The sequence below is a fragment of the Cavenderia fasciculata genome (genome assembly GCF_000203815.1).
Source record: "Cavenderia fasciculata unplaced genomic scaffold Scf_Dfasci-G-b-205a01.r1-3, whole genome shotgun sequence".
NCBI classification, from domain to species: Eukaryota; Evosea; class Eumycetozoa; order Acytosteliales; family Cavenderiaceae; genus Cavenderia; species Cavenderia fasciculata.
In genome coordinates this window covers 635,374-652,055 of record NW_004457737.1, presented here as the reverse complement: position 1 = coordinate 652,055, position 16,682 = coordinate 635,374, and the positions used below count along the sequence as shown (strand labels likewise).

The following is a 16,682-nucleotide window of genomic DNA, read 5'->3' as shown; positions in this document are numbered from 1 at the left end:
AAAAATGATTAGAAGTGTATTTTCATCTTTAAGAACCAACCAAAGCCGTTTAATCTCCAACTATAGTTTTGTTCGTTCCTATTCGACCGATGTAAGTACAAACAAACCAAACATTGAAACCAACATCATCCCATGATCATTTTGACTCACCTTTTGATATTTGAATTTTTAATTTTAGAATTATAAACCACCATCATGTGTAAAAGAGGAAACACCAAAAACAAAGAGTGTAAATGTTGAACAGTATAGTGACAAGGAGATTATTGATATGGTAGACAAAGGAGAGATCCAACCACACAACTTGGAGACACGTTTGCCCGAAAACTATACACGTGCCGTCAACATTCGTCGTCAATTGTTGGCTCGTGACCTTTCGAGAGAACACCAACGTGCCTTGCACGCTGCCGCCGTGGTAGCTGCCGCCGAAAAGGCTGCCACCTCTGGCGAGGACCCCGCCTCTATTCCAACGGTCGTGCCACCCGAATCCAAGGTTGATTTCCAAAAGTCGATGGAGAACTTGCCACTCGACCACTACGACTACACCAATGTATTGGGAAGCTGCTGTGAAAACATTATTGGCTATATCCCCATCCCCGTCGGTGTCGCCGGTCCATTGTTGTTGGACGGCAAGTTGGTGAGCATCCCAATGGCCACGACCGAGGGCTGCTTGGTCGCCTCGACCCACCGTGGCTGCAAGGCCATCACAAAGAGCGGCGGCGCCAAGTCGGTCGTCCTCCAAAACGGCATGACCCGTGCCCCCGTTGTGCGTTTCCCCAGCGCCGTCCGTGCATCCGAGCTCAAGAGCTGGATCGAGACACAAGAAAACTTTTACCAAATCGCGTCGGCATTCAACAGCACCTCGCGTTTTGCCCGTCTCAAGTCGATCAAGGTCGTCGTCGCCGGCCGTCTTGTATACCTTCGTTTCAAGAGCTCGACGGGCGATGCCATGGGCATGAACATGGTCAGCAAGGGTGTCGAGAAGGCTCTCGAGGTCATCACCGAGTACTTCCCAGAGATTGACGTGCTCTCGCTCTCGGGCAACGTGTGTACCGACAAGAAGCCATCGGCCATCAACTGGCTCGAGGGTCGTGGCAAGTCGGTCGTCTGCGAGGCCATCATCTCGGGCGACATTGTCCGCGACGTCCTCAAGACCTCGGTCGACTCGCTCGTCTCGCTCAACATTGACAAGAATCTCATTGGGTCGGCCATGGCCGGTTCGGTCGGAGGTTTCAACGCCCACGCCTCCAACATTGTCACTGCTCTCTACATTGCCACCGGTCAAGATCCCGCCCAAAACGTCGAGTCGTCCAACTGTATCACTTTGATGGAGCAAATCAACGACGGCAAGGATCTCTACATCTCTGTCACCATGCCATCGATCGAAGTCGGAACTGTCGGCGGTGGCACCCATCTCCCCGCCCAAGCTGCCTGTCTCGACCTCCTCAAGATCCGTGGCGCCAACCTCGAAAAGCCAGGTGCCAACTCTGAGCAACTTGCCCGTGTCGTCGCCGGTGCTGTCATGGCCGGTGAACTCTCCCTAATGTCCGCCCTCGCCGCCGGTCACTTGGTCAGAAGTCACTTAAAGCACAACAGAAAGACCGAACAAAAACCACCTCAAGTTGACAAGATTTCAATGAGTCATAATTTACCACATTCCGATTAATCCCAATTGAAATCGCAATCAAACAAATAATATATCTATAACAACAAAAAAAAAAGTATAACAAAAAGGTTCACTCACATTCACATAATTGGATTTCAACAAACAAACACAAACAAAACAACAACTTAAACTCAACCAAAAATAATTATAATTATTATCTAAAGTGGCTGATTTTTCAAGAGGGAGTTTTTGATTAAATATTCTTTTGTTTAATATCTTATCTTTATCTACCTTTCAAATAATCAAAACAAAAATCATCCAGTACTTTTCAATAATAATCAAAAATATTAATAATAATAATAATAATAATAATTGGTGTTTTAATTTTCCCCAAACATTTTAATCCAATAAACAAAAAAAAATAATAGATATATAATTAATTAATGTTTGATTTATTTATTTATTTATTTTGAGATCTTTGTTTGTTTAAAGTTTGAGAATATTTAATAAAAGTATACCAGAAACTGGCAGCCGTGCTAAGTAACAAACCATAGATTAATAAAAGTGACAAGACAACGTCATTAAACATAAACAATCCAATGACAGTTTGAAGAACCGATTTGATTTGACCAGTAATACTAGTTGTCAAAGGTGAATTATAGGTACTACACAAAAAGATGAAATAGTTTAACAAAAATGCTTGTACTGATGACATTAAAAAACAAAACTAGTAGAAATAAAAGTTAATATTATTGTTTAGGTACAAGAATAATATATTTGTTTGTTTGTTGTTTTTACATACTTGGAATCCAAGATTACTATAACCTTCAAATGTCAATAATCCTTTACCCTCTGTTAAAAGAGTTAAAAGAATGGTTGCTGGAAGCGACAAAATATTACAATAAAACATTAATCCAAATGTATTTAATCCAGTTTCTTGTGATTTTTTGGCTAAACCAAAAATAAATCAAAACAAAATATTAGTTAGTTGTTCGTCTATTATATTTGTATTTGTATCATTTATCATTTATATATTTACCAATATAAATTAAATAGCCAGCAGTAACAAAACAATTAAATAAAATATAAAGGGAACCAACAAAATCAAAGGTGACATCACCCCAACCTGCAATCATTGCACCGACTACCATTAAAACGACCGATTGAATTTCATTAGCAGGTGTAACCTTTCCAAGAAGCACTTTCTCTCCAGCGATTACAATCAATGTTGATAAACGTCTAAGAGCACTGAATAATGGTACATTGGTTTTTGCCAGTGCTGCCAATCCAGATACAACCATTAATATAAATAATGTTGATAATGAAAATAACTAAAAATAAATAAAGAAAAGATATATATATATTAGTATACAATATAATAGTCTTGACAAGTATATATATATATATTATATATATATATTTTAAATTACCTTTTTACATAGATTATAATCTAAATCTGGATAGTTAATATATTTAAATAATTTCAAAAAGTGAAGGAAAAAGAGTGAAAAGACCATTTGACCAAGAGTGAGTGCGTTTGAATAGTTGAATCCATAATAGTTGAGTACTGCCTTGTTGAAAAAGGTGATTGATACAGAGGTTACACCGTAACCGAGAGCGACGAGGAATCCTTTGTTCTTGTCGATAATATCATATATCGATACAATCTCTTTCTCTTTTACATTGTTGTTGTTGTTGTTGTTTAAACCAATACTATTATTTAGACTTGATCCACTATCTATACTAATACTCAATTCCTTTTCTTGCGAATTATTATTTGGTACCATTGTGCTCTTGAGTTTGAAAAAGGTTATATATATCTATCTATAACCGAGAGAGACGAGAGACGAGGGTGAGGTAGTAATAGATGGGACTACTAAATGAATGAGATGAATATGATTATTATAATAATCTTATTATTATTACTACAATTATTATTATTATTAGTATCTATCTATCTAATTGTCTATCTATTTGTCTATTCTATTTGTCTATCTATTTTTAATTAAGCGTTGTGGTTGAACTACAATTAATTTAGACTTTTCCTTTGCTTTTGAGTCAGAACTTTTCTTTTTCTTTTTTTGTTTTTGGTTTTGGACAAAATAAACAAGAAGGTAAGGAGAGAGGAAAGAAGATATCGATTTTTCGTAATTTATTATTATTATTATTGTCAATAATATAGAAAATATGAAATTATATTGATTGATTGATTGATGGATGGATAGATGAATGAATGAATGAATGTACTAGCAGATAGATGGTGATTGCTAAATCAACAAGTGTAGTGTATGAGTGTAAATGAAATGATTATTGGGAATGGTAAATTGTTAAGTAAGTAGTAGTGAAACAAATTAGTAAATAGGATTAATGGTAAATAGAATTATTTAAATACTACTACCATGACTGACTGACTGGTCACAGGTCGACCACTGATTTATATTTTTTTTGATATTTTCAATTCTACTTTTGTAAAATGATGGAAATGGTTAGGGAAATTGATGAAAAATTGTGGTGGTTGTAGTGGTGGACGAGAAGTGGAAAGTGGTTTGGGGTGAAGGGATAAACAATCATAATATATATATTAATCCCCAAATGTAGAATAAATAATATTGGAAAAGGATATTTAGATTAGAGACATTTTTTAAATAACTCATTGGTTCTGGTTGGATTGATTGATTGATAGGATATATAATTTTACATTTCCTTTGCTTAATAGTGATTGATATGCTTTGGTATGGTCGATTCCAAGATTGTATTTAAAATTCTCTGCCTCTTCTAGAAGATGAAGGTAAACCTTATGAATCCAACCACCCAACCACCCATTAAATATCTCTATGAGTCTATCTTCATCATCATCATATGAGATCATTGATCAACACTAGTCTCACACATACTGACTGACTGATGAACCATCATACTTTTATTAATATTTGATAAAAAAAAAATACAAGTAAGATTTATAATCGGCTTTTTAATATAAATTTAACATTTGATGAGACAGTTGAGGAGTAATAGGAGGGTTACGTGAGAACCAAGGATCATTAAATCATTGGAATGATTATGGTTTTAAAGTCATTATCTATAGTTGGGACTCATTAGATAGATTGATTTGATTGGTCAACTTATTTATATCATTTTTTAAAATCCAAACAAATCAATTAATTTCTCTTTGGCTCCATTATAAATGCAGGACATGTTCCCAAGAACTGACTGATAGAATAAATAATTTTACATTTTATTTGCTTTATGGTGGTTGGTATGCTTTGGAATGTGTGGTCGATTCAAAGATTGCAATATTCGTTCACCATCATTCCAAGTCAATATGAAATAGGAGTATTCCTATTCCACTTGTATAGTTCCACCTCTATCTGGATTTCATAGTGTCACTGTTCAAGATGCCAGTGGAGTCAAGTCAACACACTATGCATGGCAGCCATATCCACCATTTATCAAAGCTGTCTATCCATCATTCACTGCCAATGGATTGGTTACACTGATTGGTGATAACTTTGGTGATAGCACCGATAATCTAGTATTTGTTAATGTTTCAACATCTAATATTACTTGTAATATTATGTTTGCATCACCAAATCAGATTTTTTGTAAACTCGAAACATCTCTCGATGCAACTACCAAATTGCTTCCGATTTCAATTTCAGTTGATGATGTTTATACTCAAACCTATAACCTTATATTTGTATGTATATAAATGATTAAATAATATTATTTATAGTTTTATTTAATTCTAATGCAATACTCTATTTTCAATAGGATGGGGCAACCAATTCTATTCAACCATTCTATTTGGTGGAGAATATCAAAAAGACAATCGATTGATGATTGACAACATCAAAATTGGTGCAACTCCAAATGCTCCATATATTGGTGCAATAGAATCCGAAGAAATGTATGATTGTTTGAATCGATCATTGAATATCAAAGACTACCCTGACTTTAGATTTTGGCAGGGTGTCTCGTACAACAGTAGTGATAACAGCTTTACAAGAAATAATGGTCCATTCAAAGGGACACCATCTCAATTCTATTATAATAATAATACTTCAAATTTGACACCATCAAATAATATTCCATATGATATTTATGGTTAGACTATTTCATCCAACATTGAAAAAGTTAATTATTAAGCACCATTGATAGCATTTAATATAACAGATGCACCGGCGATTGACAATATTACTAGTATTATACCTGGACAAGCATCACAGGTTACGATCAATGGGAATCATTTTGGAAGAGACAGTTCATATGTTTTGATTTCGATTCAAGGAAGTCAATGTAAATCACCAATGTTTATTGAAAACAACTATCAACAAATTACTTGTTCATTGGGTAGTGTTGAACCTTATTCAACCGATCTAAATTATACTGTTAAAATTGGAGTTGGTGGAATGCTTACAACCAAAGTTGTATCTCTTGCTAAAGAGTGTCTTAACGATTGCTCGGCACATGGCATTTGCAACCAAACATTTGGGACATGCAAATGTGATAGTGGTCATGAACCCCTATTGGATTGTTCATCATTGGATAATCGTAGTCAACTCCTAAACACAACCATTTGGGATAACGGAGCGTCACTACTATCAACCGATCAAACTATCACTGGTGTGATTGTCAATTTCACAACTGGTATACAATTCATTCGTGATATTAATCAAGACAAATCAATAATTAAAACATTATCGATAGATAATCTCGCTTGGACGCAAGAAGAGGAGAAGACATCTTCCGGTGAATCAGTATTTAATGCAAGAATGTTCAATCAACGCACACAATTACAAGTCACAGTTGGTCAATTCCAAGACACCAACACCACTTCATTTCTTGGTGAAGATATTCAAGTATCACCAAATTCAGTCAAATATCGAATCAAAATCATTAATTGGGTATGGTCATCACCAATCAACACACTGCAGGTGATATTCCATACACAATCAGATTCAGTAGAATTTGACAAGTGTGGTAAGCTAAAAGTCAGAAGTGATATATCTCGTGGTGATCAGATTATATGGACCAGAGTTCAAGTTGGAAGAACACTTTTAAACTGTAAGATAGCAAGTAGAATGGTTATCGACAACTCGACAATCATTCCATCCAAAGTAACACTTCTCACCAACGATGATCCAGTCTCTCAACAAATCTGGAAAAGTCGAAAATTCAACCTTTTAACCACGTTCCACATACCCAGATTCTCTCATTCGGTTGAACTCGACCCCGTCTTCAACGCACTCATTCTTGGCGACGACTCCAACTTGCCATATGAGTGCACTGAAGAGACTACTGAACAATGGACATTTATCATAGTCGCTGTTGTCTTATCGGCTGCACTACTCTCTATCATAGTAGTAGTGTTAGTCATTGTATTCATAAAACGACCACCAACAAACAGACCACCAAATAGAGAAGCCCCAATTGAAATGGAAATGTTTTATTATTATTATTCTTTTAATTTAATTCTTGATAGACTCTAAATATTTGGTATGATTTTTAACGTGTTCATCATAGGTAGAGTTTAATTTTTTGAGTTGAGATTTGGTGATTTCCTTGCCGGTATTGTCGTGAGTTGGAACACCACGTTGGTCAAATTGTGAGTACTTGTCAGTTTCGCTCTTAAAGAGTTGGTCTGGGAGGATCTTGGAGCGTTCCAACTTTTCCTGTTCCTTTTTGAGCTTGTCCAACTTGTCTTGTTGCTTTTTCTTTTCAATCTCCTTTTTCAACTCCATCTCTTTTCTCAAGACCTCCTTGTTTTCAAACTTCCAAGTGCTGCCAGTTGCACGATCGTCAATCTTGACACCGTGCAATGGGAGGACATCGTCTCTAAACGAGTCACAAGCTTGTAGGATCTTGGTGGTGTCCTTGGCAATGGCGAGTGAACGCATTTGGTTACGGAAATCGACGATGGCGTCAAACATGGGTGTCATGGTCTCTTCGACGTTGCCTTCTCCGGCGACGCCAAAACCGACGCCACCAGCCTCGGTCAAACCAAAGACACGTAAAATGTAGGTGACATAGTCTGCAACACCTTGGATGATGGCGACACGTGGTGCACGCGACTTGTCGTTGATGTAGATGTTGCTCTTGGAGATGAGCTCCTTGAGACGGTGGATGACGTCGACCGTGTTAAAGTTGTCCATGATAAACTTGTCGACGTCGCGCTTGGCCTGTTGCAACTCGGCGTTGAGTTCCTTGTCGGCCTTTTCCCAGTTTTGCTCGCCAGCAATCGAGGTGCTACGGATAATACCCTTGACCAAATGGAAAAACTCGGTAAAGATCTTTTCAATCTCGATCGCATTGGTCATTGACTCTACAGAATAATTCATTGGCTTGTCATATTTATGAATTAAAAATAACATTCTCATTTGACGTGCTGTATATTTTTTTAATGCTTCCTACAAAAATAAACAAAATAAAATAATTAATAAATACATTTTCTTTTCTTTCTTTTCTATTTTCTTTTCTATGTTTTCATACTTGAATAGTAATAAAGTTTTTAAGAGATTTTGACATTTTAGAACCATCAATTAATAAATGACCGGAGTGGATGAAATAATTAATCCATTGTTTGCACTTGTAATGAGCTTCTGATTGAGCAATTTCATTGTCGTGATGTGGGAATTTGAGATCCTCGCCACCGCTATGAATGTCAATGTTTGGTCCGAGGATATCCGATGCCATGGCGGAACATTCAATGTGCCATCCTGGACGACCCTCACCCCATGGGCTGTTCCACTTTGGTTCCAACTCTTTTGACTTTTTCCAGAGTGCAAAGTCGTTGTTGTTACGCTTTTCAGAGACGGCGGCAGAGAGAGCACCTTCACCCTCGCTGTTGAGCTTCTCGTTTCCGACGGCGTTTGGATCCAACTTTCCATAATCGTGTTGCTTGGAGTAGGCGACAGTGTCAAAGTAGACCGAGCCGTTAGACTCGTATGCAAAACCATTTTCTATGATCTTTTCGACAAAGGTGACAATCTCGGTGATGTATTCAGTGACACGTGTCAATGCGTCGGGTGGCAACACATTGAGTGCCTTCATGTCCTCGAAAAAGGAGGCTTCGCAGGCACGTGACAACTCGGTGTGGGTGATACCACGTTCACGCGCTCTGATGATGATCTTGTCGTCAATGTCGGTGATATTCATGACGTACATGATGTTGAAACCCATATAGTCACGCATGATACGACGAATCACATCGAAAGAGATGTAACTACGTGCATGACCCATATGCGATGCGTCGTAGACGGTTGGACCACAAATGTACCAGCTGACGTCCTTGGTGCCCGATGATGGCACAAACTCGTTCTTTGACATGGTCAAACTGTTGTTGATAAACAATCCGCTTGGCTTGCCTTGTGGTTGGTGCCATTGTGGTTGTTCTCTCTTGTTGGCTGATTTTAATGTTGGTGATGTTTGTTCTGACATCCTTTCACTATTTCTTCTAATTCTATTTAATACTACAAATAATAATATAATATTTATATATATAAATAAAAAAGTAACGAAATTAAAACTTCCCCTTCTTAAAAGAACACACCCCTCTCAGGGAGTGGTGTGATGATCGACCGCTGCTGAGAAAAAAAATAAAATTAAAAAAAAAACAAGAATCGTCCGACTGGCTTGTATAAGCACGCTATACCTCATACTAAAAAGTATTGGGAATAAAAGATGATAATAAAAATACTAAAATAATAATAATAATAATAATAATAAATAATTCTAATACCCAATTCAATAATAATAGTTGGGAGAAGGGAAGAGGTGAGTTGGTTTATTTTTTTTACAAAAATTATGATTCAAGATGTTGACGACGAAAATCATGATCATCATTGATTGTTTGTTTGTTTGAGAGAGATAAAGATAGAGAAAGAGAGAGAGAGGATGTGGACTAGAAACAAGGGGTTTCCATTATTAATCAAACACCCTTACTTGAAACAACAATCTTCATCATTGTCATATCAACCACTTTACTATTCATCATCATCAACTCTTCAATCTTGTACAAGAAATGAAGTACTTTTTAGAAACACACCTCCTACTCAAACATTGGTCAATTATGGAATATACCAAGGTTTCAACAACAGACGTCTCTATATGACTTATTCTTCTTCTCCTCCTGCAACACCAATATATCAACCAACAAAGAATCAAAAGAAAGTAGTTGTTGAAGATGAGAAAGAGAAAGAGGAAGAGGAGGAAGAAGAAGAAGAAGATTATAGATTAGATTTTTTTCAAGAAGATGAAAGAGATTTGGATAATGAAGAGGATGATGATGATGATGATGATCTAGATGATTATCCTTTATCAAAAGATAAGAAATTATTCGAGAATTTGGATTATTTCAATGGAGAAGAAGGAGATAAAATAAATCAAGTAAAATTGGGTAGTTCATCAGCATCATCAAAAAAAAAATATACTTCAGAAGAGATTGATCACTTTATCAGTGACACGTTGAATCAACTAAACATGACGTTTGACAATGAACAGAGTCGTCACAACATTAAATTCTCTGGTATCATGTCAAAGACTGATGATATGATTCATTTGGTACATCAAAGACGTTCAGTACTACGAAAGAAAAAGAAAGTATTATTGGAAGTAATCAAATCAAAACAACCTGAAATATCAAATTGGAGTAATGTAAATGAACAAGCACGATATTTAAGATTCTTAACATTGTATGTATAAACAAACAAAGAAAGAAAGAAAAAAAAAGTATACAATTATATCTTAATTATTTGTTGTTTATTTTTTTAGATATAATAGAGTACTTGGAAAAGATATTGGATCAGATAATAAAACAGATTTGACAAGGTTGGGTGGCATTGGGTTATTGGATTATTATGAGACTGTTCCGTTGGCTTATTTGGCACATGATCAAATGGAAGATCCAATGGCATCGATTTGGGACTACCAACATAAAGACAAGGAAGCGAGTTGGAGGATTTGGAAAACAGCCACTCATCGAGCTGTCGCTGTCAAGGAGATGTTGATTCACAAGTATAATCGGTTGGTTGAAGAGTCAAGAGATGACACACTGTCAAATCACTCTAGAACGATTGGTGTGAGTGATCGTATCGTTTCTCGGTCGCTGTCGTCTTCCTCTGGAAAACTGGCATTAAATGCAGTGTTGGATGATGCAATGACCGAGGAACTATGGTACCATATTACCAAAAGAGAGATTGTCGATGGATTACCAATGCTAAAAGAGACAGCAGACTATGTCAACGAGAATCTGTTAAGGGTGTTACGAGAGACACACCCAACGATCCAATGGAACCCTCAAAAGTTCCATCCATCGATTCGATTTTACCCCGGGTTTATCGTACACGCTATCGAGTGGGCATTAGCTACATGCGAGGTTAAAGGCGATGAATGGTACACTGTCAAATGGACCGATGCGCGACTCGACACGCTAAGATACTATTTCAGGTCGCGTGGTGAACTCATCGAGGCTGTTTGTAAATACTACAAGACACATCACTATGTCACTTTGGTGCCATGGCTGTTCAAGTTTGAAAACAGGTGGCGTGTACACTACACCAAGCCATACTTGGCCTATTTAGCAGACAGTCTTCATCTCAAGACCAAAGAAGATTGGTACGCAACCGTCGCTCCACGTCATTTCAATAGACTCTTTTGCAAGTCTGATCCATCCCGTATTCCCCAATACATCATTGACAATCTACCAAATGTACCATCAAAAGAACAAGAGGGTGGTGATACGACGACGACTACGATCGCATGGGATATATCAAAATTCTCAAATCAATTTTCAAATCAAGAACAAGTTAATCAAGATAGAGAACATGATAAACGTGTATTGGAAGAGTTTTTACAAAGTGAAGATGGTAAAAAGACGATACAAAAACCTACCGATTGGTATAATTTCTGTATCTCTTCCAATCCACATGCAGAAAAACTTAGAAAACAATTTAAAACCATCTATCATACCACGGTGGTTATGATCAAGGGTATATACCCCGATTTATTGGGATTGGAAAGATCAAAGTTTTTGAGCGAGTATAAACTTTACGAACAAGAACAACGATTGTTGGAACTCCAACAAAACAAAACAGCTGTAAAAAAGAGTAAAAAAACAATTAAAAAGGAACAAAAGGAACAAGAAGAAGAAGAGGATTGGTCTTTGGAGAGAGCAAAGAAATATTTCCAATACATCGGAGACAGACTTGGATTCAAGTCATTGGATGATTTCTATAATCTACCAGCTGCCAAAGACATTGGTTATACCTTCCCACTCCCAGTGGCTGTCATGCTCAGTGCAGTCTATCCTGAAAAGGATTGGGATTATCTTCGACTTGGTCTAAAATCAACCGATCTTTTATATTATAGTCAAAAAATGTGTGATACATTATGTTTATCATTGGGTGATAAATATTTAAATTCAAATTATCAAGAAATAATACAAGTAGAAAATAATCAAATAGTGGAAAATAATCAACATCAACAACAACAACAACAAACAAGTAAACTTTTCATATTTTATTCAATGTTTGAACATTTGGATCTTAGACCTGGATTGATAAACAGATTCATTAGACAAGAGGATAGAAAGGCATTTGAATCAATCTTTTTGATTCTCGATCAAAGTATGTCTAATCGTTATGGAGTATTAAGATATATAAAGTTAAGATTTGGCAAAGACAACGATAATGACAGTGGTACTACAGCAGAAATGTTACTTTATAGACAATTATTTAATAGTCAACTATCAATTCATCAACACATATCATCACCGAGTGATTTGACATTACCACTTTATTATTCTTTGGTTGTTAACAAAAAGAATCAACCCGTATCATTGGTTATAACAGATGAGAAGGATTATAAACCTCCAAAGTCTTTATTGGGCAAGGGTACCAATCAAGTCATCTATTTATTCGAATTGAAAAAAGAACATAATTTTATCGATCGTTCTACTACCCAACCCAAACATCTCACAGAATTACTTTATTTTATTAAACAACAATCAACTAATTTACAACAACAACTACAACAACACCAATCCGACAATAATAATAATGATAATAATAATATCGCAATAGAATCAGTTTTCAATTTAGATTTAATCAAGGAATTATCAAACATTTAAATAACTAAATAATTGTGGACATAAAAGAAATTATTAAATGGTAGAATAAAGGTTATCTTCTTTTTCCTTTTATTGAATTAAACCAATTTGCTTCAGTTTCATTAAATATGGATAATTTTTTACTAGTTGTATTCTTTTGAGTTACTGTTTTTACTGTTGATCTTGATGATGAAGATGTGGTGGATTTCTTTTCTTGTTGGACATATTTAGCTGTAGTTGATTTTAATGATGTTCTTGTTTTTGAGGAGGGTTTATAATATTTATCATCATCATCTGAATCATCATCATCTGAATCATCGGAATCATAATCGGAATCATCATCATCTGAATCATCTTCTTCTTCTTGTTGGAAAGATAATTTTTGGAATTGTGTGGCATTACAATATGCTGGTTGGCCATAACTTAATTGATTTTGTTTATAATTATTACTATTATTATTATAATTATTGACTTGTTTGAAATTAATTCCAGATTCATAACTATTATAATTTAAGTATCTTGGTTCAGGTTGATAATTATTATTATAATTATTATTATAATTATTATTATAATTATTATGGTTATTATGGTTACCATTGGAATTGATATACCCTGATTTAATTGATATTGCTGGTTCTGGTTGACAATTCTTATTATTTTTAATATCATTGTATTGGTTGCTGTTGTTGTTTGATCTTGATGACGATGAAGTTGGAGTAGTTGTTGTTGTTTTTGTTGTCTTGGTTGTTTGTTTATTATCACCAATTGATACTTTCTTTTTAAATTGTTCATGTATACCTGTTAGATCCCTCCAATATTGATCTTCTAGATCTTTATATTCTTGACTTTTTTCCATTTGTGTTCTGGCCACTCGATCTATATTATTCTCTTTTTGGGTACCCCATCTTAGATGACTTGGACGACAACAGTTTACATGGTCCTTCGGATTGTTTGGGTCTCTATTTGACTCACATTTGAGTGAATGAAGGACATTTAGATTGTTGTTGTTGTTATTACTACCATAGTCTTCACTGTCTTTCATTTTGATGACATCACGATGTATTTTTGTTGATTTGGTGTATACCCAACACCCATTATTTGCCTTGACAGCATTCATGAGTATCTTGTCAACAACACCTCTATTATGATTGGTCACATTCAACCAGTCATCGTCAATGTATTGGTCCTTGAACTTTTCCATTAATTTAGAGTTGTAGTGTCCTGAAAGATCATCGTCACCATCATCTTCATTGGAATCATCGTCAGATTCATCTTCTTGTTGATGGGCACCAATAAAATCCTTTGGAGTAAGATCCACACGAGTATTGGTCTCAGGGATCTTTGAAGTTAAATTCATTTGTCCAAATCTAGCAAATAAAGTTGAAGGGTCATCATAGATGGTTGTCTTTCTTCCACTATTGCATGGATCAATTGACAAAAAGTAATTGATTAAATCTTGGTTTCCAAAAACTGGAGGGAAATACTAGATACAAATCAGTTAAAAAATAGAATAGTCTTGTCAATTTAATTTTATTCCTTTCCCTACTAAAACTATGATCTTTATTATTATTCCATACCTTGTTATTATTCATTTTAATAAAATATCATTAAATAAAATAATATTAATAATGACATGGGTTGCTGTTTATACCATTCCATCGATACAGATACGAAGATGAATGCATTTTTGTGACACAAATAAAATAGTACATAAATTCCAGTGAATTTGTTGATTATTTTTATTCATTTCTATTTTTGTTCGATTCCGTTGTTTTCAGGATGATTTGCTTGTAATTATTGTGGTTTAATTATTTCGTTCATTCCCAGTCTACCACACCCACAAACATACATACACATCCAAACAAATAATATAAATGGTTATTTTTCGTAAATCTACCATCAGATTAAACCCAAACCCACATACATGTATATGTGAACTTGAAGAAACAATATTTAAGATTTAAAAATAAATAAATAAATAAATACTCTACTTCTACTTGTAGACTTTGACATGTCTGTCGGGAATAGATAGTTATAGTCAGTGATAGTGAAATAAATTAAATTCCAAAAATTAAATTAAATTTTTAATGGTGAATCACTTTTAACATTGAAGAACACAATATTCATTCATTGATTGATTCTGATATCTAAATATATATAAATATATACATACACAAACACATACATTACACAACGATAAAAAGTTAAATATAGATAGATAAAGATAGTATAGATAGATAGGTAGAAGGGTAGGAGATACAAATATTGTAACTGAATTGAACTGCTACTTTATATATTGAATCTTGACAAGAATAGATTGATAATAATAGAATAGAATAGAATGGGAATAGGAGCATCAAGGTTTGAAAAGGACCTTTTATCAACATCTATTCCTGAGAGTGAACGATTCTATGGTTTAGAGAATGTAGGTTGTTCATTTAAATAGAAATTCAAACAAACGTGGTTTGAACTTACTTACTTAATTGATTTACTTTTACTTTTTTAGTTTGGTAATACTTGTTATTGTAATTCAGTACTTCAAGCATTATATCATTGTATACCATTCCGAAACAGTATATTAGAGTATTACTATAAAAATGGACTTCATTTGCCACAGAACAGAAAATCAACAGATAATCTCTTCTTGGCATTGGCCGATCTCTTTGTAAATATATCACAACAGAAAAAAAGAACTGGTGTAGTACCTCCTAGAAAGTTTGTAGAAAGATTAAAATTTGAAAATGGTATTGTATTATATATGTTATTATTTGACATCATTAGATTATGGTTGATTAACAAAACAAACATACAATTGATTAGAATTATTTAGAGGTCATATGCATCAAGATGCACATGAATTCCTTAATTTCTTGATGAACTCGATATCAGAACACTTGGGAAAGATGGAAAAGAAAAAAATGGAAAATTCAAAAGCAACAAATAGTAAATCATTTAATTCATCAAATCAACAACAACAACAACAACAATCTACAAAAAATGAAGAAAAGAAAGAAGAAGGTAAATTTTAAAGAAAAAATGGAATCAATTTTAAAAAGATATGAATATTAATTAATTATTAATTATTTTACTCTCTCTACCAGTAAAAACATTTATTCAAGAAATATTTGAAGGAATTTTAACAAATGAAACTAAATGTTTAACATGTGAATCGATAACGAGTAAAGATGAATCATTTTTGGATTTATCAATTGACATTCAACAAAACACATCGATTACTAGTTGTCTGTCAAACTTTAGTTCAGTTGAAACACTCTCCAAGAATGATAAATTCTTTTGTGACAAATGTATATCACTTCAAGAGGCTCAAAAGAGAATGAAGATTAAAAAATTACCAAATACTCTCATCATTCATCTAAAGAGATTCAAATTTGTAGAACAATATCAACAATTTCAAAAATTAAATTATCGTGTTGTATTTCCATTTGAAATTATTATTCAAAATACTGTAAGACAAAAGAAATAGAAAAGAAAAAAGAAAAAAGAAATAGAGAGATAAGAAATTAATATATTTTTTATTATTATTATTTAGACAAATACAATTGAAGAACCAGACAAGAAATATCATTTATTTGCAGTTGTTATTCATGCTGGTAATGGACCAAATCATGGACATTACACTAGTATGGTTAAAAGTAATGGTCATTGGATTGGTTTTGATGATGAAAATATGGGTGTATGTAAACTATTATTAATCACAAACACATTTGGACTATTATTAACAATATTATTTTAGATTATACCAGAAAGTGATATATTTGAAATATTTGGATCACAACAAGAATTGGTTGGTAGAAATGAATGTGGTTATTTGTTATTCTATCAAACTGAAGAATCATTGAATGAAAAACAATTCAAGTCTCCAGTCCAACAAAATAGTAGTTATGCATCTACCCTTTCAAATTTATTTTATGGTTAACGAAACAAATATAATTAATATATTTTTTAATTTTTGTA

General features: G+C 34.3%; 8 protein-coding genes across 8 annotated transcripts; 5 read left to right on the top strand and 3 right to left on the bottom strand.

Annotated features, from left to right (window-relative positions):
* Positions 1–4: 4 nt before the first annotated feature.
* On the top strand, positions 5–1,663 carry hmgB (hydroxymethylglutaryl CoA reductase; the record flags this gene model as incomplete). Its single annotated transcript, XM_004362515.1, has 3 exons — positions 5–91; positions 179–547; positions 929–1,663. The coding sequence occupies 3 exons, from the start codon at positions 5–7 to the stop codon at positions 1,661–1,663; spliced, it is 1,191 nt and encodes a 396-aa protein (XP_004362572.1).
* Positions 1,664–2,063: 400 nt separating this feature from the next.
* DFA_02964 (uncharacterized protein) lies at positions 2,064–3,390 on the bottom strand (the record flags this gene model as incomplete). Its single annotated transcript, XM_004362514.1, has 4 exons — positions 2,064–2,330; positions 2,406–2,554; positions 2,643–2,934; positions 3,034–3,390. 4 exons carry the CDS (start codon positions 3,388–3,390, stop codon positions 2,064–2,066), a joined length of 1,065 nt encoding a protein of 354 aa, XP_004362571.1.
* Positions 3,391–3,906: 516 nt separating this feature from the next.
* Positions 3,907–5,440, top strand: DFA_02963 (uncharacterized protein; the record flags this gene model as incomplete). The annotated part of the gene is made up of 4 exons (XM_004362513.1): positions 3,907–3,934; positions 4,320–4,355; positions 4,960–5,300; positions 5,375–5,440. The coding sequence occupies 4 exons, from the start codon at positions 3,907–3,909 to the stop codon at positions 5,438–5,440; spliced, it is 471 nt and encodes a 156-aa protein (XP_004362570.1).
* A 68-nt stretch (positions 5,441–5,508) lies between these two features.
* DFA_02962 (uncharacterized protein) lies at positions 5,509–7,022 on the top strand (the record flags this gene model as incomplete). Its single annotated transcript, XM_004362512.1, has 3 exons — positions 5,509–5,707; positions 5,750–6,981; positions 7,011–7,022. 3 exons carry the CDS (start codon positions 5,509–5,511, stop codon positions 7,020–7,022), a joined length of 1,443 nt encoding a protein of 480 aa, XP_004362569.1.
* Positions 7,023–7,071: 49 nt separating this feature from the next.
* cysS (cysteinyl-tRNA synthetase) lies at positions 7,072–9,040 on the bottom strand (the record flags this gene model as incomplete). Its single annotated transcript, XM_004362511.1, has 2 exons — positions 7,072–8,010; positions 8,093–9,040. The coding sequence occupies 2 exons, from the start codon at positions 9,038–9,040 to the stop codon at positions 7,072–7,074; spliced, it is 1,887 nt and encodes a 628-aa protein (XP_004362568.1).
* Positions 9,041–9,496: 456 nt separating this feature from the next.
* Positions 9,497–12,728, top strand: DFA_02960 (uncharacterized protein; the record flags this gene model as incomplete). The annotated part of the gene is made up of 2 exons (XM_004362510.1): positions 9,497–10,293; positions 10,373–12,728. 2 exons carry the CDS (start codon positions 9,497–9,499, stop codon positions 12,726–12,728), a joined length of 3,153 nt encoding a protein of 1,050 aa, XP_004362567.1.
* Positions 12,729–12,780: 52 nt separating this feature from the next.
* DFA_02959 (uncharacterized protein) lies at positions 12,781–14,299 on the bottom strand (the record flags this gene model as incomplete). Its single annotated transcript, XM_004362509.1, has 2 exons — positions 12,781–14,190; positions 14,285–14,299. The coding sequence occupies 2 exons, from the start codon at positions 14,297–14,299 to the stop codon at positions 12,781–12,783; spliced, it is 1,425 nt and encodes a 474-aa protein (XP_004362566.1).
* Positions 14,300–15,048: 749 nt separating this feature from the next.
* usp12 (peptidase C19 family protein) lies at positions 15,049–16,644 on the top strand (the record flags this gene model as incomplete). Its single annotated transcript, XM_004362508.1, has 6 exons — positions 15,049–15,132; positions 15,214–15,422; positions 15,538–15,725; positions 15,827–16,173; positions 16,258–16,401; positions 16,462–16,644. 6 exons carry the CDS (start codon positions 15,049–15,051, stop codon positions 16,642–16,644), a joined length of 1,155 nt encoding a protein of 384 aa, XP_004362565.1.
* Between the last annotated feature and the right edge of the window lie 38 nt (positions 16,645–16,682).